The 25011-nt window shown below is 59.4% G+C and overlaps 1 protein-coding gene across 6 annotated transcripts; it reads right to left on the bottom strand.

Moving 5' to 3' along the window:
* Positions 1-7693: 7693 nt before the first annotated feature.
* UBE2I (ubiquitin conjugating enzyme E2 I) lies at positions 7694-23868 on the bottom strand. 6 transcript variants are annotated; one of them, XM_034951638.4, is made up of 7 exons: positions 23743-23854; positions 18921-18997; positions 18641-18724; positions 17291-17363; positions 12744-12853; positions 12510-12589; positions 7694-8314 (listed from the first exon to the last, which is right to left on the bottom strand). In XM_034951638.4, exons 2-7 carry the CDS (start codon positions 18984-18986, stop codon positions 8251-8253), a joined length of 477 nt encoding a protein of 158 aa, XP_034807529.1. In that variant the 5' UTR covers positions 18987-18997; positions 23743-23854; the 3' UTR covers positions 7694-8250. The 6 variants fall into 6 exon arrangements, with proteins under 6 accessions (XP_034807529.1, XP_034807527.1, XP_034807525.1 ...); XM_034951636.3 differs by lacking the exon at positions 23743-23854 and adding an exon at positions 23241-23398; XM_034951634.3 differs by lacking the exon at positions 7694-8314 and having other exon boundaries at positions 8321-12589; positions 23743-23868.
* Positions 23869-25011: the final 1143 nt, after the last annotated feature.

Here is a 25011-nt window from a genome sequence, read left to right as displayed (position 1 = left end):
AAGGGATCCCCCTTCCCCGGCCTCCTAAGGCGCTGAGATCACAGGTGTGGTCCCCACGCCAGCCAGCACCTGCACTTCCCAGCTCCAGTCTGCTGCCGCCAGTCCAGGGACCACACTTTGAGAAGTCCGTGCTAAGCATGGTCCTGTCGGGGGCCTGAGGCTCTCAGACTTGCCGAGGGTGCAGCGGCCCCCCGGTCGCACCTGCGCTTGGTCGAATACAGCTGGACATTCGCAGCCCTTCGGGGACAGGGGGTGGGGGGTGGTCAGACTTTGGACTTTTCACCCGAAGGGCACCTGGGCAGCCCAAGGCCAGACAGGCTTCCAGAACACAGCTCTTCGAAGGGAGGGGGCCCGTCTGCCAACAACTGTCTTGGCTTCTGGATCCCAACTCACTCAAATCCATGCCCGCCCCACACCTGTCTGTGCAGGATCGGGGGCAGGACCCCTGGGTGGGCTTTCCTTCAGGACGCTCGGCCCAGGCTCTGCCCCATCCTGACCCAGCACAGCCAGGCCGGTGGGGGAGGGCAGGGAGCTTGCAGGAAATGCAGGGACTGGCTGGGACAGGGACGCGGTGTGGGAAGCAGGGGAGGGGGCCTGGGCCCTCAGCCCCACTCTGTAGCAGTGTTCCTCCTGAGGGGCTGGTGGGTCTGGAGACCGGGTCTGGGAGTGACGCCCCTGCCTCTGCGGTCTTGCACCAGGTTCTGCCCACCTGTTGGAACAAACACAGGCCGGTTGCCATGGTGACCACACTGGCTTTGAGTGAAGGGACAGGCTCTGCAGCTACGGTAAACAGGAAGTTGGGAGGGGCAGCTGCTGCTCCGGCCCCTACGAGAGCACCAACCCTGAAACCAACACTGCAGTCCGTCGGGTGCGGGAGCACCCTTGGAGACCTCTCCCCACTGTTTTCTAGGTAGGGAGACTGGAGTCCGGAGACGGGAAAGGGCTTTTCCAGGGCCACATAGCGATAGGCTGAGTCCCAAACCAGCCCTGGGCCTCCGTTTCCCCAGGAGAGGATGGTCACTAGGACTGTCCCCTCCACAAACATTTGGTGCGGAGTCGCGGAATGAACGAGCCGAGCGACACCCCACTCAGTGACCGAGGCCTTCATTCTCCAACTTGTTCTGAGGCTGAAGACAGGCTGACCTGGATCAAAGTCCCAGCACCCTACTCACCCCTGCCCCAGGGCGACCCTCCACTGCCCGGGCCTCAGTTTCCCTCTTCTGTAAAATGGGGACAACAGCAGCACCCACCTTGGGTGCAGCTGGGGGACCTCAGTGAGCCAATTTCAACTCACAGCAGGTCAGCCTCAGTCCCAGTTGGTGGGGGTGGGAACTGCAGCCACCCAGCCAGAGCTCCGGTCCCTCCAGTGACCCAATTTACCTTTCCATAGCTTGGGGCTGGAAGCCCATCCTCGCGTGAGTCCCCTCCCACTAAGAGAGAGGGCAGGAGAGTGGGCCGCCCACCCTCCCCACCCTGAGCCCCAGGCCTCACTCTGAAGGGGCTACCCTGGCGTCTCTGCCTTTGGACCCGAGTGCAGACAGCTGCCGTGCTCCGGGGACAGTGAGGGGATGGCGCAGGTGCAGGAACACCTCCCAGCGATGTGTCGGGACACGAGACCCCCTGCCCAGACGGGGTCAGAGCTTGAGGAGGCTGCTGGGGCACCAGGGCTGCTTGTGCAAAGCTGAGAAAAGCCATTTTTCAAGCCTGGCTCTTTTCACATTCTCAGGACTTTGTGCTGGAAAGGGTCTGGCAGGCAGGGAGAGTAGCTTTTCCTCCTTAGGGCCGGGCCGGTGACGGGGGGCGGTGGGGGGGCAGATAAAAACACCAGGCTCTGGATACGCAGGCGCCAAAGCCGCTGAAGCACACAGGTGAGGCCATGGCAGAGTTAGACACCCCCTCCTGTTCCACGCTCATGAGCACAGCGCAGGGCCCAGTGCTACCACCCTCTGGTGGCAGCCCTAGAAATTGCAGGCACAGCCTCCCAGAATCTGCCCCCAACTTCCCTCTGAGGACCCAAGCAAGGAAGGGCAGGGTCCTTGGAGAGCTCGTGGGGTCAGAGCCCAGGGACTCTGGCCAGGGACCCTGCCTGCCCCGGAGCTGGAGGACCCTGAAGACTGCCAGAACCTGTTACTTGCCCCATCAAGAGAGGGGCTCTGGGTGGGAGGGCCTCAGCCCAGGTCTGGCCTCATGCCTGAGATGCTGGTCTCCAGAGCCCACACCAGAAGCTCCGGGAGTCCTGCTGCCACGCGTGCACAGGTGGGGCCGGCTGGAGGTGACCACCCAGTGTCACGCTGGAGTTCTCTCAGGCCTCCATGCTAGTAGCAGCATCTGTGAGGGGTCCAGGGCAGGGCGGGGACAAAGAAGTGGGCCCAAGACAGGGTCCCACCAAGCCTCCAAACAAAGGCCATTGGTGTGCCAGAGCCCTGCAGGCAGGACAGCCCCTGCTGCGGTGAGGCTTGGATGGCAGGGAGGATGGCACCCTGTCCCCTGGCCAGGCCTCCCACCAGCCTGAGGGTGGGGGTGTCAGAGGCCCCTTCCCAGCGAGATGGGCTTCTGTGCTCACTGTGGTTAGGGGCCCAGCAGGGAGAGGCCAGGCCCTCAGTGTGCATCCTTCTGTGCAGAGCTGGGGTTGGGAGGCGACTCCTCCCAGCTCTGGGGGCTTCAGAGTCCTTCCTTTTCTTTCTTTTTTTTTTTTGAGACGGAGTCTTGCCCTGTTGCCCAGGCTGGAGTGCAGTGGTGTGATTTCGGCTGTAACCTCTGCCTCCTGGGTTCAAGTGATTCTCCTGCCTCAGCCTCCCGAGTAGCTGGGACTACAGGCACCCGCCACCATGCCTAGCTGATTTTTTTGTTTGTTTGTTTGTTTTTCAACTGGTAATCAATTTATTAAAATAGTTGACTTAAGCATCTGCAATGGTGACTTCCACTTCAACTCCTGGCTCAATACTGATGGAAGTAATCTGCTTAACAATCTCAGAAGGACTGTGCAAGTCAATGAGTTGCTTATGGATGCTCATCTGGAGTTTTTTTTTTTTTTTTTTAATAAGTTTTTTTTGAGATGGAGTGTTGCTCTGTTGCCCAGACTGGACTGTAGTGGCGCGGTATTGGCTCACTGCAAGCTCCGCCTCCTGGGTTCACGCCATTCTCTTGCCTCAGCCTCCCGAGTAGCTGGGACTACAGGCACCTGCCACCATGCCCGGCTAATTTGTTTGTATTTTTAGTTGAGATGGGGTTTCACTGTTAGCCAGGATGGTCTCGATCTCCTGACCTCGTGATCTGCCCGCCTCGGCCTCCCAAAGTGCTGGGATTACAGGCGTGAGCTGTAACCTGGCCTCATCTGGAGTTTTTCTTGTAGTGATTCTCAAAGTGTTGGTAGGATTCAAACCGGTCCTTTCACTTTGAGATTCTTTTCCTTTGTGCCTCTGATCAAGTCAGCACACACCTTTTCAAGTGATTTTATGCTGTAGCTCGTTAGAGTGATTCAGATTTGGTGAATTTTGGTGAATTTGGTGAATTTTGGTGAATTGCCATCTCCGGCTCCTTGGGTGTTTTTCTGGTATCCTTAAAAGCCAAAAGAATTTTTTAGGCCGGGCGTGGTGGCTCACACCTGTAATCCCAGCACTTTGGGAGGCCGAGGTGGGCGAATCGCGAGGTCAGGAGTTCGAGACCAGCCTGGCCAACATAGTGAAACCTCGTCTCCACTAAAAATACAAAAATTAGCCAGGTGTGGTGGCGTGTGCCTGTAGTCCCAGGCACTCGGGAGGCTGAGGCAGAAGAATCGCTTGAACCCGGGAGGTGGAGGCCGCAGCGAGCCGAGATCGCCCCACCACACACCAGCCCGGGCGACAGTGTAAGACTTCATCTCAAAAAATAAATAAATAAATTTTTAAAAAATAATAATAAAGCCATAGCTGCTGCGTGGCTTCCTGACCAGCTTGTTCCTTGGCGAGAGCGGACAGCGGTGAGTCAGGAGCAGGAGCGTGCGGATCAGCGATTCATAGCACCTACCACCACGTCTTCCTCAAAGGGCTAATTTTTGTATTTTTAGTAGAGACGGGGTTTCACTATATTGGGCAGGCTGGTCTTGAACTCCTGACCTTGTGATCCATCCGCGTCAGCCTCCCAAGGTGCTAGGATTACAGGCATGAGCCACCGCGCCCGGCCTAATTTTTGTATTTTTAACGGAGATGGGCATTTGCCATGTCGGCCAGGCTGGTCTTGAACTCCTGACCTCAGGTGATCCTCCCAACTCGGCCTCCCAAATTGCTGAGATTACAGGCGTGAGCCACCGCGCCCGGCCTCAGAGTCCCTCCTTAAACGCACAGCCCAGGCTCGGGAGGCCGAGGCAGGAGAACTGCTTGAACCCGGGAGGCGGAGGTTGCAGTGAGCCGAGATCATGCCACTGCACTCCAGCCTGGGCGAGAGAGTGAGACTCCATCTCTAAATATATAAATAATAAATAAATAAATAAGGCACAGCCCGCATCGAGGAGTGGGAACTTGCCTTATTCGGCGGAGGGCATCCTGGAGGAAGGGCAGAGGCCCAGGGAAGGAAGAGCCCAAGCCACACGTGCCCGCTGGTTTTCTTGTGCCTGTTCCTATTTCTTCCTAAGAGCCGGATAAGCCGACCTCCTGGCAGGTGCAGAAGCTTTTGGACCAGGCTGGGCCAGAGACAGGCAGGGTGGACGGGACCAGTTGCCCCAGCCCCTTCCCACCCAATGGGCCAAAGCCAGGAGCCCCCACCCCAACTGGGCCCAATGGCTTCCTCAGACCAGGTGGTGCCTGGGGATCTCAGGCTGCGTCTCCTGAGCAGGTGCTTCAGGACACCCCCAGACCCAGAATCAGGGTCGGCTGGGGATGGATCCCAAACCCAGCACTCCCAGGCCCCTCCCTGCTGGAGCTGGCTCAAACCAGCTCCAGCCAGTCCAAATCAGTGCAAGGCCCTCCAACCTGGCAACTTGTCGTCATGGTAATCATGAGGAAGGCTTCCCATCAGCGGATCCCAGTGAGTGATGGCGCGGCCAGGCCTCAGGTCCAGGAAGGTGAGGCGACCTGGGGACCAGCAGCCTGGCCAGGAGCCTGCATTCCTGGGGGCAGCGGCCAGCATGGTGGCCAAGTCTCCTAGCCTCCTCCAGCCCAGCCAGACCCAGGTCCCAAGGGACCTGAGAGACGGAGGGCACCTGTGGCTAGCCCGACTGCCAAAGCCAAGGGAGGGCTCCCCCGGCACCAGCTCAGGCCTGGCTAGCCCGTCCCACAGGGGGCTGGGGTCCCTGCACCTGTGCACCAGACTCCTACCTGGTGGCTCTAGCCAGCCCTGGATGGGCCCTGTGAGGAGAGCTCTCTGGACACCTGGGGTCCCTGCACCTGTGCACCAGACTCCTACCTGGTGGCTCTAGCCAGCCCTGGATGGGCCCTGTGAGGAGAGCTCTCTGGACACCTGGGGTCCCTGCACCTGTGCACCAGACTCCTACCTGGTGGCTCTAGCCAGCCCTGGATGGGCCCTGTGAGGAGAGCTCTCTGGACACCTGGGGTCCCTGCACCTGTGCACCAGACTCCTACCTGGTGGCTCTAGCCAGCCCTGGATGGGCCCTGTGAGGAGAGCTCTCTGGACACCTGGGGTCCCTGCACCTGTGCACCAGACTCCTACCTGGTGGCTCTAGCCAGCCCTGGATGGGCCCTGTGAGGAGAGCTCTCTGGACACCTGGGGTCCCTGTTCCCCAAGGAGCTCCCCTGCCAGGGACAGCAAGAGCAGCCTTGAGTCCCAGGGAGGAGACCCGTAGAGCAGGCCAGGGAGGTGCAGGTGAAGAGACCCCGAGGCTGGGGGTCACCTTGGCTAGAGGGGATGTCACCCGGAGGGGCTGACGTGGGGCTGGAAGCAGGACCAGAACAAAGCCCTGGGCGGTAGGGCTGGGCCTTGGGGTCGGGGGGGCCACCCTGTGGCCCCAGTGGGCTCCCACCCCCACAGCCCAGGGGAGCCAGGGACAGGGCAGGAAAGGACACACCCGGCAGGCCGCAGTCTGTGCAAATGCTTTAATTGGTGGATTCTTAGATACAGTGGTTAATCCATTGCCCACAATTCTTTACTAATTCCAAGGCACCTCATGCCGGGAACACACTTTCCCTTCCACTAAACAAAGGTGACCGCGTTTCAGAGCTCTCCTCTTACAAGGTTCACGTCCTTCGTTAGGCCGAGGACCGTGGTACTACAAAAGAACATTTCGTTAGCTGAAGTCACTACGATTGGCTAGAAACATCCGTTACTTCAGAATACGTTAACTACAAAATATATTGAATTTCCATATGTATTAACCATATACATGTGTAACTATTACTAAATGTAGTTCAGTCATTACAAAATAAGACATTCTGGGAGCGGGCTACAAATATTCAAACCAGCTGAATTCCCCAGGTAAGGCCCCGTGTTATAAACAAACCACAAACATCAGACGTCAGACCGAGAGCTCAGTGACTGCAGGATGCGTAGCCGGAGAAGCCAACAAGGCACTGGCACCGCAGAGTCGCTGGGGGGGTGGGGGGGGGCACTGCCGGCTCAGGGGGCCTTTGGAAGTCACCTCTAACTTCGATTCCCAGCCAACAGCGGCTGGGGTCCCACATGGACCCGGAGGGTGCCAAGCACCCATTCCCAGGGCCCTGGGCCGCCCTCCCTGCATTCTTTGCTCCTCTGGGGAGCCCCACCCTGCCCCCTTGGGACCCTGCACTTGGGCCACGGGGACCCAGCTCCAGCCACCGGGGGGTGCCAGGGCAGCAGGGCCAGCTCCAGCCCCAAGGCTTGAAACGAAACTGAGGAGGGCCAAGCTCGCTAGGATGGGGAGACTGGGTTGGGGGCCGGAGGTCGGAGGGCTGGGAGCACCGGGCTGTGTCCCCCAGGGTTTCCCATCTCTGTCCACTGCGCCTTAATGCTGGGAGGTGACCGACACCCAACTTCCCAGCCAGGCCACTTCCTGCAGTGGCTCAGCCACGGCTCAGGCAGCCCCAAGAGGCCTGGCCGGCCCAACCTTTGCAGAGGGCTCAGCGTCAGGACGGCTTCTGAGGCACACAGCCTCCCCAGGACAGACCACGCTCAGGCGGCCTCAGGACAAAGAATTCCAGACACAGGCTGCCCAGGGCCCTCCACCTGGCGCTAAGGGTCGGGGAAGCCCTGGAGGGCCACGGCTGTGGGCTCTCCCAGAAAAAGCACCTGGCGTTTGCCACGGGTGGTAGCAAGGCTGCCTCCTGAGGACACAAGGGACAGACACCTGAGGTGGCACCCTATGCACAGCACAGCTCCATCCCTGTGACCTGGCCACTGAAGAGGGGCACCCCCGCCAGCAGGCTGCCTGGATAGGAGTCCTCAGGCAGCCCCCAGCCCTGGTCTGGACCTGGCCTTGTGGCCCCCAAGACAGCTGGCACCGGTGCACAGTTGCCAGAGTCTCGACGCCAATCCCGACCTATGCAGATCTTAGCTGCCCAGCGCTCTACAGCCTGAAGATGCGGGGAGCACAGAAACCTCAGCAGCACTTTGTACACAGCCCTGTTTACAAAGATCCAGGGCAAGACAGAGCCTCACAGCCTGGGTGCATCCGAAGCAGATGGAGAGCCTGGTCCTGGCCCGCGGTGGGGCTGCAGGTGGGTGGGGAGGGCCGGGCACTCGGAGGCCGTCTCCTCTCACTTTCAATGATAATAATGCAACCAAAACCTTTATATAAACAGTTTATTTACTCTAAACAGCAACACAGACAAAACGCCATATAAACACAAAGGAAGTGGCGCAGAACCGAGATGCTGCCCTGGGGTCTGAGGCTCAAAAGCAGCACAGCCCAGGTTCTAGAAGGTTCTAGAGAGGAGCGGCAGGAGGGAGGGTGCATTTCCATACAGCCAGCTGAGGCTAAGTGCAGCTCTGCACGGTGAGAAGCATGCCTGCATCCCAGAGCGAGGAACTCGCCCCTGGGGGACTTACCCAAGTATAAAAGTTTATAATTTTACAGCAGTTGAAATACTGACATCAATATTAAAATAAAAGCGAGTTTTACATAACAATCAAAAATACAAAAGACCGAAGGAAGAGACCCTGTATGGAAACGGGCAATTCAGTGAATCGAGACCGCACACCTGCGGCGGCAATGGAAGATGGCGCCCGCCCAACCCCCCCAGGTGACTAGTCATTGTATGGAGCAACTTTAGATTTGCAAAAATGTTGTAAACAAGTTCTTGCCAAACCAATCCCTTCCTTTTGACGATGCCACAAGGTCGCTGCTTATGAGGGCGCAAACTTCTTGGCTTGTGCTCGGACCCTTTTCTCGTACTCCACTCTGTTTTGGCTGAGGAGGTCAAAAGAGAAGAGACGCGTTAGAGGGCTGAGCTGCCTGGCCGTCACGCTCGCCCCGGAGCCAGCTCGGCAGACCAGGCTGCAGGATGGGACCTCCCAGGGGAGGGCAGTGTGGAGCTCGCCATAGTAACAGAAGCAGGAAGCCCGGAGAAGCAAGGAGGCCTGCGTGGTGGGGAGCCCATGCTGGCTCTGACGTGGCTGAGACTGTCCTGTGGTCTGACGGGGGCAGAAGGGCAGGGAGGAGAGGAACCCATGCTGGGTGAATGTGGTGTTCAAGGAGGACAGAGGGGTCCCGCAGGGCTGCGAGGAGGGCTCAGGCCCCAGGGGGCCCATGCCAGGGCCTGCAACATCGTTGCCGATGCCAAAAGTCTGGTCCTAACTAGTAATCAGCAGCTTCTCTTTTCTGTAGGTCTGGGGACAGTCCTAATAAACTGAAAACACTGACTGCTTGCCACTGTTTTTGTTAATTCCCAAAAACAGACACCAATTTCTGGAGGGTTTTTCCATGAGGCTCTCAGCCGCAGGGGCAAAGATGTGGGAAGGCAGGCTGGTTGAGAAGGCGTTGTGCCCGAGCTGGGCAGTGCAGGGGCATCAGCGAACAGGTCTGGAGCTGGGTAGAGTGAGGCTCAGCCTGCAAACAGCTGCCCAGGAGAGTGGCATGGCACACACTGCCCGGGCAAAACAGGTGGGTGGGAGGGCGGCCGAGGCTGCACCTAGGGGCTGATGGGTCACGGGGTGCAGCGTGACCCTGAAGATGGGGGAACACCATGACATTTATGGAGGTGGCTCCTGGGGTCGCAGTCCTGGCAGTCTCGCCAGGATTGGACCTGGTCTGAGACACTGAGCCTCACTCTGCATGGTGGAACAGCCCAGGACGGCAGCAGCGCCGGTGCCACCCCAACCCACGACAAGGGCCTGGACCGCAGCCCAGACCCCAGCGCCCTCCTTGGGCCACCAGCCGGCCCCAGGGCAGAGCAGCTCAGCTGGGTGGGCGTGGAAGGAACCAGAGGCGGTGGCTACATGTCCCAGCTCTTCCTTGACCAAGCAGAGGCCCCGAGAAAAGGCACCTGCCAGGGCAGGAACACGGTCCAAGGCCTCCAGGAAACCAAGGAAAAACGATCTGAAACCCGCAAACATGCTTCACAAAGGGTGCTTTTCAAGTGGGTGTTTGTAGGAGAAAGAACGTTTGTTTACGTGCACGCAAGTGTACAGTGCAGCCCAGCAGGCACCAAGCCCAGGAGACGCTGGGGAGAGTCACACGGGGCGGGGGACTGCAACCCTGCCCAGCCCACGCCGCAGATGGGAGCCACAGCCCAGCTCTGGAGATGGTCGGCAAATGGGGTGCAGGCCAGACAGAGCTCACGCCCACACCATGCTGGGGATGGCAGACCATCTAAGGGCTAGGCAGGAAAACATTTGCCTTTTGTTTTGTTTTGTTTTTTTGAGACAGAGTCTGGCTCTGTTGCCCAGGCTGGAGTGCAGTGGCGTGATCTCGGCTCACTGTAAGCTCCGCCTCCCAGGTTCAAGCCATTCTCCTGCCTCAGCCTCCCGAGTAGCTGAGGTTACAGGTGTGCGCCACCACGCCCGACTAATTTTTTTTATTTTTACTAGAGATGGGGTTTCACCGTGTTAGCTAGGATGGTCTTGATCTCCTGCCCTTGTGATCTGCCCACGTTGGCCTCCCAAAGTGCTGGGATTACAGGCGTGAGCCACCGCGCCCGGCATGCTTTTTTTTTTTTTTTTTTGAGACAGTGTCTCACTTTGTCACCCAGGCTGCAATCTGGGCTCACTGCAGCATCAACCACCTGGGCTCAAGCAGTCCTCCCACCTCAGCCTCCCAAATAGCTGGGACTACAGGCATGCACCACCATCCCCGGCTTAATTTTTTTTTTTTTTTTTTTTTAAAGAGAGCAGGTCTTGCCATGTTGCCCAGGCTGGTCTCCAACTCCTGGGCTCAGGCAACCCTCCCACAGTGGCCTTGCAAAGCGTTGGGATTACAGGCATGAGCCACCACCCCTGGCAAATTTTTTAATTTTTTGTAGAGATAGGGTCTCACTGTGTTGCCCAGTCTAGTCATGAACTCCTGAGTTCAAGCAATCAGCCCACCTTGGCCTCCCAAAGTATTGGGATTACAGGCGTTGGGCCATCACACTTGGCCTAGAAAACATTTTCCAGGCATGGTGGCTCATGCCTATAATCCCGGCACTTTGGGAGGCGAGGCGGGTGGATCACCTGAGGTCAGAAGTTCGAGACCAGCCTGGCCAACATGGTGAAACACTGTCTTTACTAAAAATACAAAAATTAGCCAGGTGTGGTGGTGGGTGCCTGTAATCCCAGCTACTTGGGAGGCTGAGGCAGGAGAATCACTTGAACCCAGGAGGCAGAGGTTGTAGTGAGCTGAGATCACACCACTGCACTGCAGCCTGGGTGACAGAGTGAGACTCTGTTTCCAAAAAAAAAAAAAAGAAAACATTTTCTGCCTCAAGGGCCATGTGGACACCCATGAGCACTGTGGCTTCCTGTCCAAGGGAATGCATTTCACGGACTCCTAGGGCACAGCAGGCCAGCACACAAACCCAGGTCACGCCACGTCCCACGAGCCACTTCCAGCAATGGCTTGGCTGACTGAGCGGCTATGAGGTTTTTTTTTTGAGACAGGGTCTCGCTTTGTCACGCAGGCTGGACCGCGGTGCTGCAATCTCAACTCACTGCAGCATCAACCTCCTGGGCTCAAGCAGTCCTCCCACCTCAGCCTCCCAAATAGCTGGGACTACAGGTGTGCACCACCATGCAGGGGAGCCAGGCTGAGCCTGGGGTGGCTGCTGTGATACTTGCTCCCTGCCTGGGGCCTCTGTGCCACCCTCGGCCACCAAGGAGGGCACCTTGCAGACACCTGGGCTGGGCCCGCATCCGGGGAGAAACACATCTCTCCAAAACCACGTGCTTTTTTTTTTTTTGAGACGGCATCCCGCCGTCGCCAGGCTGGAGAGCAGTGGCAGGATCTCGGCTCACTGCAACTTCCGCCTCCCGGGTTCAAGTGATTCTCCTGTCTCAGCCTCCCGAGTAGCTGGGATTAGAGGCACCCACCACCACGCTCAACTAATTTTTTGTATTTTTAGTACGGACGAGGGTTTCGCCATGTTGGCCAGGCTGGTCTCGAACTCCTGACCGCATGATTTGCCCATGTCGGCCTCCCAAAGTGCTGGGATTACAAGCGTGAGCCACCGCGCCCGGCCGAAACCAGGTGCTTTTCCTCACGACGTGTGCAGGCTGGGCCTAGGGCAACCGGGACCCCTCAGCCTCCCCCCTCCTGACCAGGAGATGCACCCTGGAGGGAGAGGGCCTCTGATGCCCACAGTGGCAGGGATCTGTGGGGTGGCTGCAGGTGAGCCTTCTGGGTCCCGGAGACCCCCTCGGAGGTATGGGGACCCGTGGTGAGATGGGGCTGGGTTTCTCAACGCTGCAGGTGGAGCAGTGGGGGTCGGAGGCCCCAACCCACCTTCTTATGGACGTGCCCAGAACAGCTGCAGAGGGAACAGGACAGGCGGGCGCGTGGCCTCTGCTCAGGGCAGGGTCCTCCCTGCTTTCCCCAGCACTGTTTGGCTGTCGTCTGCATCCTAACTCACACCAGGCCCTCCTCGGTGCAGACAGGACCCCAGGCCCACGGGCACCCTTCTAGCCACAGCAGCACCTCACAGGGACAGGGTGGAAGCCCAGGGCCTGTGTGACAGCATCACGTCACTGAGCTCTGCTGGGCTGGGCCCCCCCAGAGGAGGAACCAAGTTGTAGAGGGGATGGGGACAAGCAGCAAGGGCGGCGCGGGAGGCTGGGGTCCACGGGAGGCTGAGCCAGTGGAGAGGCCTCTCAGCATGGCCTCCTCTGGCACCCACGCCCAGGGTCCTTCCACTCCTAGCTGGCCACAACTCACTGGGGCAGTGGCCCAAGACAGCCCCTGTCACCTGGCCTGCTCCCTCCCCTGGACACGGCTCCGGCGCCATCCATGCCCACCGCAGACCGTGTGCAACGGTGCCTGCTGCCCACAGGTTTATGCCCCCCGACCTTCCCCCCGGAGGCGCGGACCCTGGCTGTCCCTGGGGTGAGCCTGTGTGCTCCACTCCCCTCCTGCCAGGCGGCCTTGGCTGGGACGGGGAGGAGCTGCCACCAGCGGGGCCAGGGCTGCTACTAACCAGTAAATTGTGTAGGCCTCTGCTTGAGCTGGGTCTTGGATATTTGGTTCATTTAGAAGTTCCTGTATTCCTAATAGGATCTGTGCCAGAGACAAAAACACAAGACGGGTGTGAGCAGTTTGAAAGGGAGACACCGTGAGACTCGGCCTCAGCCACAGAGAATGACCGCAGACCCACGTGTCCGGAGGGGAGACTAAGGCAGCCCTGCCCGTGCCGGCGGCGGAGGCCCCGTACCTGTTTGATTGTGATGGCTGGCCTCCAGTCCTTGTCCTCCTCTAAGATGGACAGGCACACTGTCCCCGAAGGGTACACATTCGGGTGAAATAATGGTGGTTCGAATTTACCTGCAGGAAGAGGAAGAAAGGAAGCACTTTTTGAAGGCAGGCACTGTCCCAGAGTCACGTCCTTCCCCTCATCACCCTCCTCCCAACACTGGAGCCCCGGGTTGGTAGCCAGGTTATTTGGCCAAAAATTTTTCAAAAAAATTAAATTGTGGCCATGAGGAGACTAAAGGAAGACATATCCACCTTTGCACGCAGGGAACAGAGCCTTGGGGACACGGCCGCAGCTGAGACGAAGCTGTGTCTCTCCCGGGACAGAACTCCCGGCACAGCCAGGCAGTCTGGGAACACAGGCCCCAGGGTGGCCACTTAACCTGTGGCCCCCACATCCTTCCCAGCTGGGCCAGACTCAGGGGAGATGGGAGGAGCTGGAGGAGACATCCAGGGACATAGCCAAGGCCCTTCCAGAGTCGGCTGTTCCGACGCAGACCCTCTGCTTCCAGGATACACGGGCTTTTAGGACCCTGTGTTATTTCTTTACAAAAAAGCAGAAAAGTTTGCCACCATTAGCCCCACCAGGGACCATCACAGTTGATATTCCAGGCTATTTCCCATCTTTTACCTGGGCATCCTCCCTCTTCTCTCTCAACGCTACGGAAGGACACACAGTGAGGCATGTCTAGTGCAGCCGGAGGAATTACCAGAAAGCCAACGCGCCACGAACACCTACAGCTTCCCAGAACACCCGTTCCTACCGACCACTGCATCTGCCCCGTAATCCCAACTCCAACATCCGCGGGCAGCTTCCTGGACTTCAGGTACCATGGAGATGCACAGGGCACACTCCCTGGGGAACGCGAAGACACCACCGCAGACCGTCCCACACTGCGACCAGCCCACACCGCAGGAGCTCACAGGCGACACCAGCAGCTGCGTGGCAGTCCTGAGTGCGAACACGTGTGAGCGCGCTGCTGTGGAATGTGGGGTCACGGCGTTGGCCCTCAAGCCGTGCTGCTTCCAGGCTGCTCACGCAGGCTGCGTTGCTGGCGGATTCCAGCCACCGGGTGAGGTGCACGGCGGCCACTCCGTGGTGCTACGCTGCGCCTGCTGGTGACCGCTGAGCGCCCCTTTCGGCCCAGGCTGCTTCCTGGCGACTGCTTCGGAGAAGTTCCTCAAGCGATACGTCTTACCCCTGTAAGCTCTTCTCCTTGGGGCTTGACTTTTTGCTTTTTTGACATGGAGTTTCACTGTGTTGCCCAGGTTGGATCTCGGCTAACTGCAGCCTTCACCTCCCGGGCTCAAGTGATTCTCCCGCCTCACCTTGGCCTCCAGAGTAGCTGAGGTTACAGGCACCCGCCATCAAGCTTGGCCAATTTTTCTATTTTATTAGAACCGGGGTTCCTCCACTGTTGGTCAGGCTGGTCTCAAACTCCTGACCTTAAGTGATTCACCTGCCTTGGCCTCCCGAAGTGCAGGGATCACAGGTGTGAGCCAACGCGCCCGGCCCGCCCTTTTCCTCTTCTAAGGGAATCTTTTGGCAAAAACAAAAATTGCCTAATTTCAATTGAATGTGATTCTCAATCTCCTTTCTTCTGCCAATCACAACTTGCCCGCAGAAAGGCACAGATGCTGGACGCCAGCACTGCCAGGTCCACCTGTCCCTCCCAAGGTAGAGGCTGCCTCCTACTTCCTCGTGGCCTCTGGCTTGGCCGCTCCCGCGCTTCACAGAAGGAACACAAAGGGGGTGCCCTCCTGTCTGGACTGTCCGCCAGGCATCATGTGGCCTCTTCACTCTTCCCTACCTGTCATCCTAGGATGTCTGGGCTGGGGCCAGTGGGGGTGACACCGGCACCCATCTGTGCCTCTGGTGGACACATGTATGTGCTTCTTGAATCTCGACTGACTCGAGTGAACAGCCAGGTCCTACAGCATGAGCTCGGCTTCCACTGGTGTGGCAGGCAGCGTCCAGGGGAAACGTTCAGAACATCCGCTCTCTCCAGCGGTGGCTGAGGCTCCCGCAGCCCTGCGTCGCGGCTCCGTCTGCTCCCCTGTGCGCTACGGCAGATCCCACTGGGGAGGCTTTCACTCTTTGGCAAAGCCAGGCATCCCTGCCGCATTTGCTGGCTGGGTGGAGGCCTTTCCTGTGAGGGACACGCTGGACGTCATGGCTGCCTTCTTACTGATTCCCAGGAGCTCTTGGTAGATTCAGGGTGAGGGCTGAGGTACGTACATACACTGTAGTGTGCCCTCCTGCCCGGCGCCAACTGCAGTCTTTATGATAAAGAGAGATTCTTAATTTCAACTTAGTCAACTCGTCAATCTCCCTCCGGCCAGCACTTCACTGCATCCCTGGTGAAGAGATCCCTGCCTGCCCAGGGCTCACGGACACCATCCCGGGTCTTCCTCTCCACGCTGTCCTGCTTGGGCACCACAATCCATCTGGAAGCTGTTTCTCTATGGTGGGAGGCAGAGCTCGTCTCTCCTGCTGGAATATCCCTCAGGATGTCACAGCCCAAACCACCACACGCGTGGCCTCCGGACTCCTCGTTCTGTCCGCGGGTCTGCCTGCCTGTCTTCTCAGCAATCCTGCAGTCTCCATCACCGCGTCCCGTGGCAGGTCTGGCGGGGGGTGAGTGGGTGTGCTCTGCACCCACGGAGCCTCAGCCTGGGTCTCGCCACCCCACCAAGAAGCCAAGGCCTCCGCATTTCTGCATTTCCTGAGTCCATGGGACAGTTTCCAACAAGATGTGCTTGACTCCAGCTGGGGTCACACGGAATCTGCAGACAAGCCTGGAGAGAAGGGCTGTCTGTACAACGTCGTGTGTTCCCCTCCAAACACGGGGCAGAGCTCAGCTACCGCTCAGGCCGGCCTTGCTTTCCCTTGGAATATTCTACAGTTTTCGGTACAGAGGTCCTGAACCAATCTTTTATTGCATTTATTCCAACGTATTTCATGCTACTATAAATGGCGGTTTTAAAACCTTGCTCGCTGAAATGATATAAAAGCAGATTTGTGTACCTCAATCTCTACTTCATTTTTATATTTATTATTTAGCTTTGTTTCCTTTACCAGGTCCTGTGCTACTTTTCTTTTCTTTTTTTTTTTGAGACAGGGTCTTGCTCTGCTGCCCAGGCTGGAGTGTAATGGCGCGATCTCGGCTCACTGCACCCCCCTCCTGGATTCAAGCGCTTCTCCTGCCTCAGCCTCTCGACCAGCTGGGATTAAAGGCACCCACCACCACATCCGCTAATTTTTTTTTTTTTTTTTTAATAGTAGAGACAGGGTTTCACCATGTTGTCCAGGCTGGTCTTCACCTCAGGTGATCCTCCCACCTCGGCCTCCAAAAGTGCTGGGATTCCAGGTGTGAGCCACCGTGCCCAGCCTTGCACCTCAGCTTTACTGAGCTGTTGTCCTGGCCTTCCTCACCACCTCTTCCGTTGTGACTTCTTTTTCTTGTCTTGCTGCATTTGCTTGGAATTCCAATAAACGGTTCAACAGAATCAATGAAAGCAGCTACTTTGTCTCATTCTTATATTTTTCTTAATTAAAATAAGTCATCTTATGTAATACCTGCTCATGGTTTTAAAAAAAAAATCAAACAGCAAAGGACAATGCAAAATGAAGCAAGTCTCGGCCAGGTGGTGCTTTCAGCAGTCCTCAAGCTCCTCTGGTCGCTGCCACTGTGGAAAACACTTGTGTGTCTTGAGTGACAATTGCAGGGGAAGCTTTTACACAGCGCTCTCGCTTCACCGTGGCCAGGCACTGTCTAGGTACTGGGCACTTGTTAACGCGTGGAACTCACCACAGAAAGGGCCTGCCGATTTCCAGCTATGGGACGGCAGGGACGTGGCGGCCCTCTCCTCCCTCTCCTGAGTTTTGCTGATCTGACTGAGATCACTAACTTAGCTGTAGGCTCAATGTCGAACCTGGCGTCAGCCCTTTCTTCTCACGCCTTCTCTGCTGCTCCCCTGCTCTCTGCCTGCCCCGCTGCAGACGCAGCCCCGGGTGGGAGAGACTGCGAGAGCCCACAGGAAGAGCAGTGAGGTGGGGCAAGATAAACCCTCCGGTGAGACTCTGAGTGGTGGCGCTTCTGCACGTCCATCCCATCCAGGGCTGGGGTCTTGTGGGCACCAAATCCTGTCTTCATCGCCAACAACCACGGAGGGTCCAGGCACTCCTAGCCCAGGAGCTCCAGCCTGGATCTCACAGCCCCTCCCCGCACAGGACTCTGGAGCTTCCCAGCCAATTAGCTGGGATGAGAGACTACGTCTATTACGTGCACCGCCCACCCCTGGAGCTGGAAACAGACTCGCATCTGCAGCCTGAGGCGGGGATCAGTTATCAAAGCCGACCTCCAAATCTGTGATCTCACTCCCTCCCAGCTCCATGGATCGCCCGGACCAGGGCGCCACAGCCACAGCCACGGGCCTCTTTGGAGAGGACTCCAATCCCCGCAGGAACAGGCCGACTTCCACGACACTGAACAGTGAGCTACTTACATTTTGGTGGCGAAGACGGATAATCATCTTTGAAAAGCATCCGTAGTTTAAACAAGCCTCCTTCCCACGGAGTCTGTGGGGAAATAAACCGTGGTGAGATGGGCTGCTTGCCTGCCTCAGGCCGGCCCAGGACGAAGGGGCTCGCTTCTAGGACACAATCTCCAGGACTGCCAGGACACCGGGGGCCAGAGGCCCGACAGAGGCGGCTCCCAAACCAGCCTGAAGCCTGGACCAGCCCCACCAAGGGGGCGGTCAGGACCTCTGCCATGCCCAGAGGGTGAGTCGGAAAGGCCCTCCTGGAAAGGAGAGGAGGAGACGGGGGTCGGGGGCTGGGCTGGGGGGCGACGAACGCCGCACACTGGGGCCGGCAGCGCCAAGAGCACACCCGTGCCCTCACCCCAGGGTGTTCTGCAAGCCCCTGCCCCAGGTCCCGCCTGGATGAGGCGCCTTTGCCACCCCACAACCCGACACCACTCCCGTCTTCCTTGGGGCCGCGCGCGCACCTGCCTCGCCGTAACATGAAGGGCAAGGGACGTTCTCAGCAGAGCCTCAGACAAGTGACAAATCCAAGCCACATCCTGTCTCGGGCAAAGCTGAGTCCTGCTGGGACTGCTCAGCTCAGGGGGCCGGAGCTGCTTTGAGTTTCAGAGCGAAATCCAGAGGCTGGCATGGGCCAGAGGGAACAAGGCCTCGGGCAGGACCAACACCTCAGGGATCTCTCCTTCCTTCAGAGTCCACGAGCATGAACCTTTTGTGCACGCTGGCCTGGAGTCCCTGGCCAAGCACTTCATGTGAGCCGGGCAAAGAGGACAGGCATATGGGCCGCCCTGCTTGCCACAGACACACGGGGCCCCAAGCAGGCATCCTAGGTGGCTGCCGCCAGTCCCTGTGCCCCAGGAGGTTCTCCAGTAGACGGTTTTAGGCCGGGGTGGCTGTCCTGCAAACCCAGCTCCCGCGACCTGAGCCACACCTGGAAGGACACAGCAGAATCCCAGGTTCCAGCACGCAAAGGCTGCCCGCCTCTCAGGCCTGCTCCCAACACACACCAGAGCCCCTTCCCCTCTGCCACAGCTCAGCCCTGTGCCCGGCCAGGCCCAGCCTGCTTCCTTCTCAACCAGAAATGCCCTCGGTAGGGACACAGCTGTCACCCCAACCTTGCCAGCACCACCTTCTGAGCTCAAGTCCTCACGGGGCGGGGGCCGGGCCACAGCTGGGGATCTGAGCTGTTGACCGTGGCCTGTGACAAGGGTGGCTGTCGCGGATGGCAGGGATCTGAGCGGAGTATCCCCATGGCACTGCCGCACGCATCTGCTGAGCCCCGAGAGGCAGGAGGCCGGCAGCGCCCCTTACCCCTTTCTTTCCTGGAATGGCGCACTCCCAGTTCATGAGGTTCATCGTGCCATCGGGATTTTTTGTTGGGACGGCCACGAAACCCTGAGAGAAAAGAAAACAACCACAAAAGCACATCAGCGTGGCGGCATCTAGTTTGACCAAAACCACCAAGAACCGGCCTGCGAGTCCCACCGGCCCGGCCCAGGCACGCGACCAGCTCCCTCCCAGTAGGGAGGGCGCGGTTTCAGCCGAGGGGGCCTGTCCGCGGCACTGCACACAGAAATGAAGCCCTCCTTACAAATGGGTGGTCTTTCCTCCACGCTTTCCTCTCCTGGGCAAGTCTGCTGAGGGCGATCCCCGACATGTTCAAAGTCCCTGGAACACAGGAGGCAGAGCACGGGGTCAGGAGAGGCGAGCGGGCTCCTGCCACCCCAGCACGCGCACGTGGCCCGCAGCAGGCAGGCTTGCTCCTAACATACGGTGGCCTGGCCCAGCAGGGACTCTCTTCTTGCAAGCCGTCGTCCGACCCCCGGGGTCTACCAGGGGAGGCCTTGTGAGCGGCGCCCAGATCACCGGGAGGCAGGGGCAGGTAGGACCCCTTCCCCATGGCCCCAACCCAGCCCCGGTCTGCGACACAGGCTGCGGCCTCTGCTCCAAGGTGAGGAGACAGATGTTCAAGAGGCTGGGCCGCTGCGGCTGGGGGGTAGCTGCCACCCTGCGGTGGCTGACATGGCAGGGTCCTCACCATACCATCAGGTGGGGACTAGGCAGGGCTGGGGCCCCAGATGGATGTGGGGTGCTGGGTCCCTGCCTTAGTATCAGGCGCTCAGAACTGAGATTCAGGCTGGGCCAGGGGGACACCTGTTATTCTTTTTTTTTTTTTTTTTTTTTGAGACAGAGTCTCATTCTATTGCTCAGGCTGGAATGCAGTGGCATGATCTCGGCTCACTGCAACCTCCGCCTCCTGAGTTCAAGCAATTCTCCTGCCTCAGCCTCCGGAGTAGCTGAGACTACAGGCGTGCGCCACCATGCCCAGCTAATTTTTGTATTTTTAGTAGAGATGGGGTTTCACCATGTTGAAGACAGAGCAGAACAAGTACCACAGGGCAGAGGCTCAGCCTCACTGAGAGAGGAGCCCTCCACGGGGACACCCTTCCCAGACCTTGCAGCCACTACCATGTCCCTATGGCTTCAGGGGACAGACGGGTCCTACAGGGCAGGGCAGGACCATGGGGTAGGGGACCAGGTCCCTGATCAGAGGCAGCGGCACACACGCCAGATTCCAGCTCCACACATCTGCACGGGACCTCGGGGGCTTGGCACCTTCGCCTTTGCGTTCTCGGCGGGAGCCTGTCGGCCAGCACTGTCACTGGGGACACCAGGTAGACAGGGCCAGCAGCCTCAATGCCACCCTCAACTGTCACCCTACTGGTGGCCACCTTTACCCACGAAAAACAGCACTCAAGGTACAAAACTTGCCCAAGAATTCAAACCTAAGTGTGTGCTGGTTTTCAAAGTCCATGGGAACACTGAAGCTACTACCCCCAAGTCTGATATCTCAACACCAAACAAGGGCCACCTCTACAAAGCTGGGGGACTGAGCCAGGTCTTCTAAGCTGTGGGGGGCCGTCCCTACTACGGCTTGGGCTGTCCTAGAATAGCCACAAGGGCCCTGGGGACCTGGATGGCGCCCGCACCTGTGGAGGCCCACGAACCTCACACACCTCACAGCCGCAGGAAGGGGCCAGGTCAGCAGCTCCACCTGCGTCGGAGCCGCCACAGCCTCACCTGGCACTCGTTAGGGAGACAAGGCCCAGTCCCCAGCAGACCCACGGACGAAGGAGCTCTGAGAGGCCCGCACTCAGGTTCTGGGTGGCACGATGACTTCCCGAGTCAGCAGAGCAGAAATCGGGGGTGGAGTTGGGATCAAGGAAGCCCAGGCAGGTCCAGTGTAGCCAGGGCACCAGGCTTCTGAAGCTGCTAGAGCCGCCTGCCCTGCAGGTGAATTTGGCTCCTTTTCACCAAACACAGATCCTCAGGGCAGCCTGAGAAAAAGCAGGCGAAGGAACCTGGGTCCTCCAGTCAGCAGGCGCTGGCGTCACAGCGAGAGGGTGACAGGGGCCACCCGGGCACTGGCCTCCAGGTCCACGACTAAGTCCAAGACAGGCAGCCCGGGCTGGAGGCAGCCCCAGACCAGGCCCCACCGTGATGTCCTTCCCCACGCCCTCCTCACACGATGCAGAGGAGCCCGCAGGCCACCCGCCCTCTGGACCGTTTGCCCTTCCCCATGCCCTCCTCTAAGTGAGGGGGGGGGAGCCAGGGGCCAGACAGGGAGAAAGTGGGGGGCACAGCTAGGGGCAGGCAGGGTTCGAGCCCAGAGCGGAGTGGAGCGCCCGCCAACCACGGTTTCAAGGCTGTCTCCGCACTGGGCTGGACTCTGAAACTCCACACGTTTCTCCACCCTTCACTCCCACGTGGAACAGCCCAGCTGCGACTTGAGGACTCACAGCTCTCGCTTCCCCAGCCCCAGGATGGGCTTCCTGAGTGGCCGCAGCCTGTGCCCGGTGCGGTGCAAAGCAGCCTGGCGAGTGGCCATTTCAAGGAGGCACGACCTCCCAGGTGCCCGGGGTCTGAGCGAGGCCAGGCATCAGGCAGGTCTCTGAAGCCTCAGGCCAGTGCTCCAGACACTGAAGGACCATGGGCAAGGCTATCCTCACAGCCAGGCAAGGCCAGGCCGCAGAGAAGCCAGACAGGCCTGGGACCCTGCCACAGGCAGCCCTCCTGCTGAGGACTGGACAGAGCCGCCTAGAGGCCCCCGTCCCAGCACCTAGCTATTGCTGTGTCAGGTGTGAGAAGTCGTGAGGGGTGGTCCTGCGAGACCGCCTGCCAAGACCTGGCTGCTGCTGTTGTGTCCCCTGCCCCAAAGCACTCAGCACCATGGGGTGGTCTCACAGGCACTGCACCGTCAGGGCAAGGAGCCACAGGTGCACACCCACCGTGTCCCAGACAGAAGCCAGGCCCCTCCCCCTGCACCCCCTCCTACTGGCCTTCCGGAGAAAGCGGCCAATCTGTTACAATGTAATCACAACACAGATCAAGCATTCAAAAACCCGCTGAAAATCGAATTTGCCCTTCCAAATTCACAGATAGGCACTTAGTGAACGGCTAGTAGTTACTAGACGCTTCAGAGCAAGAAACTTTTATGATGCAAAGACAAAAACAACCCTCATCTATTAGAGCCAGGCAAGGCCCAGACACTGCAGCAACGGGGACAGGGCCGGGCACTCCAGGAGCGGCCCGAAAGTCTGCCTTCTGTCCTCCTGCTGGGCGCCCGCAACCGGCTGAGCTTTAGCTTCTCGGATCACCGCCTTGCTCTGCTGGTTGACAGCACCAACTTCAGAGCAACTTCCTGGCTGAGGGTGAGCAAAGCACTCACCTCCCACAACTCCACCGCACTCATCTCCACAACGGGTGGTCGCCACGACAGGCTGGCACAAGAAGCCTTTAAAGGCCCTCCTGCACCCAAATGCAAACTCTCCCAGGCTTGGGGAGGTATTCCCTTCTGCAAGACCCAAGCACCTGCAGTCGGGAGACGCTTACCTGGCTGCACCTGATCTGCCCCAGGCCCCGAGGATGTTTCTGAAGCAAGATCCCAAACCCTGAGACACCACACAAGCGCACACCAGCAATCACCCAGTGGCCTAGGGAACGGACCTCTCTGAATGAGCAATCAGGGCAAACTGAGGATCCGTCCCGTCTTCCGTTGCATAGGTTCTCTACCCAAAGGCAACGTTTCTTGAAAAGCAAGAAACACTTGGGGTAGGTCCTGTAAAAGGAAACAAACCGAACTCCCCAAAGACAGGCACTTTGCAAACAGAGAAACTAAGCGTAACTTCCAATTATACAAACAAAACCACTTCATTCTGCGATTCAAGCGTGACTACAGGCCACGATCACAAGCTCAACTAATCATTCCCTTACATTCCTCCTACGCACGTTAACTACCAGAACCAACTACTATTCAACCGATAAAAAGAGATGTCCAAAACAGAATAAAACTCCCCCTCCAGCGAGGCGCTCACGTTCAGGGCCCCAGCGAGCGCCAGCGGAGCATCTTCAGAGGCACAAGAAAACTTACACTTGTTTTGGTTTTAAGACACCGAAAACAAGCCCGCTCGCCGGCCCCCACCCCCGCGAGCCAGCGATGTTGCAATCCAAGACTCTCCCCCCGCGGCCCATCCTATCCGTCCGCGGGGCGACCGTGACCCCGGAAGCCGCTCCCCGCGCAGGAGGAAGGCGCGGCCTCGCGGGGCCCCGGCTGCAGGTGGCTGCCCCGGCCCCGCGCCAGGCGCACCTCGGGGGCGAAGTGGGGGAGCCCCGGCCCCGAAGGCCTGCGGCGGCCCGGCCGCTCGGGCGGCAGCCCAGCTGCGCCAGCAGCGCGGACCGAGCCGGCGCCGAGCGCGGGGCCTCTCGGGCTCCCCGGAAAGCTCGGCCGCGGCGCGGGGCCCGGCTCGGCGGGGCGGGGCGCGGGGCAGTCGGGGGCCCGGGCCCAACAGGAGTAGAGGCCTCGGCCCGACCCCCGTCCCGCGGCCCCGGCCCGGCCCCCGCACGCGCTCACCTCGGGCGGCCGCAGCCCCGGCGAGCGTAACGGACAGGTGGAGGACCGAGCGGGGCGGCGGCGGCGGCGCTTCCCTTTGTCTCGGGACTTCCCTCCGGAGCCCGCTCCGCGCGCAGCCAGAGCAGCTCCGAGGACCCTGGCGCGGGCGGGGCGCGCGGGGCGGGGCCTAACGCGGGGCTGCCCTCTGCACGCCTGCCTCGCGCGCCGCTCCTGCCGCCCGGCCCCGAGCGCCTCCCGCGCCGCCGAGCGCTCCCCGTTGCCCGCGCCCAGCCGCCGCGCGCCCGCGCCCCGGGTCCGCCCCAGGAGCCCGGCCGGGGGGCGACTTTCCAGTCAGGCGGCGCCCTGGACACCTACGCCCTTAAAGGAGCCGCGTCCCCGAGGTGAGGGAGCGTCTGTAAACTCCCCTTCGGGGTGCCCGCGTCCACCCGAGGACACGCCGGCAAGCAGCGGGGGAAAAAGGAAGCCGAGATCTCCAAAGGCTCCCCGGATGCCTGGCGTTCACCTCTCCAGCCACAGGTCCCGGAGGTTTCCTTGGGGTCAGGTCCTGGGGCCGGGGGCCAAAGACCACTGAGGCCTAAGGATCCTCTGAAGCGTCGCAGGACGGTGACGCTCCCGCGAGTTCAGCGCCCTGTGAAACCCCTTGCAATTGGCCAGTTTGGGGCGGTAGGCGGGGACACCTTGTCATCCGCCCAATGAGCTGACCCCGTACAAAAGGCCGAATGCGAGCATGACCGACGGGAGGAGAAGTGTGGATGCTCCCTAATCCGGGGGCTGGCCCTGGGCCGGGGCGCGGGCGGGTCGTGGGGGACTGCGAGCGGCGGGGGCGGGGGCGGGGCGAGCCCGTGGGGGAGGGGCGCTTCCGGAACCCCCTCCCGCCCACGCAACAAGCAGGACCGGGTCGGGAGGCCCCCAGACCCGCGAGCGCGCGGGACAGTCCGTTCGCCAACGCGCGACCGTGCTGGCCCCCGGGCTCTCCCGGCCCCCCCGCCCGCATTTCGCCGACGGCGGGGCCGCAGCCAAGGTCACGGTGTCCGGGTGCTTGGGGACCGCGGGGAGTGACCACATTCATTCATTCCCTCCCTCACTCATTCATTCATTCCCTCCCCTACTCCGTCATTCCCTCCCTCAGTCACTAATTCCCTCCCTCCCTCATTCATTCGATCCCTCCATCACTCAATCATTCCTTCCCTCCCTCACTCATTCCCTCCCTCACTCATTCCCTCCTTCACTTACTCATTCATTGCCACCCTCACTCACTCATTCCCTCCCTCACTTACTCATTCATTCCCACTTACTCATTCCCTCCCTCACTCACTCATTCCCTCCCTCACCCATTCCCTCCCTCACTCATTCATTCCCTCCCTCCCTCCCTCACTCTCACTCATTCCCGCCCTCATTCATTCATTCCCACCCTCATTCATTCCTTCCCTCCCTCACTCATTCCCTCCCTCCCTCATTCATTCCCTCCCTCCCTCACTCACTCATTCCCTCCCTCACTGATTCCCTCCCTCACTGATTCATTAATTCCCTCCATCACTCATTCATTCCTTCCCTCACTCACTCATTCCCTCCCTCACTCATTTCCTCTCTCATTCATTCATTCCCTCCCTCCCTCACTCATTCCCTCTCTCATTCATTCATTCCCTCCCTCCCTCACTCATTCCCACTCTCACAAACTCATTCCCTCCCTCACTCTTTCCTCCCTCATTCATTCCCTCCCTCATTCGTTCATTCCCTCCCTCATTCATTCATTCCCTCCCTCCCTCATTCC

The sequence above is a fragment of the Pan paniscus genome, chromosome 18 (genome assembly GCF_029289425.2).
Source record: "Pan paniscus chromosome 18, NHGRI_mPanPan1-v2.0_pri, whole genome shotgun sequence".
Lineage (NCBI taxonomy): Eukaryota > Metazoa > Chordata > Mammalia > Primates > Hominidae > Pan > Pan paniscus.
This window is presented reverse-complemented; position numbering and strand designations above follow the sequence as displayed.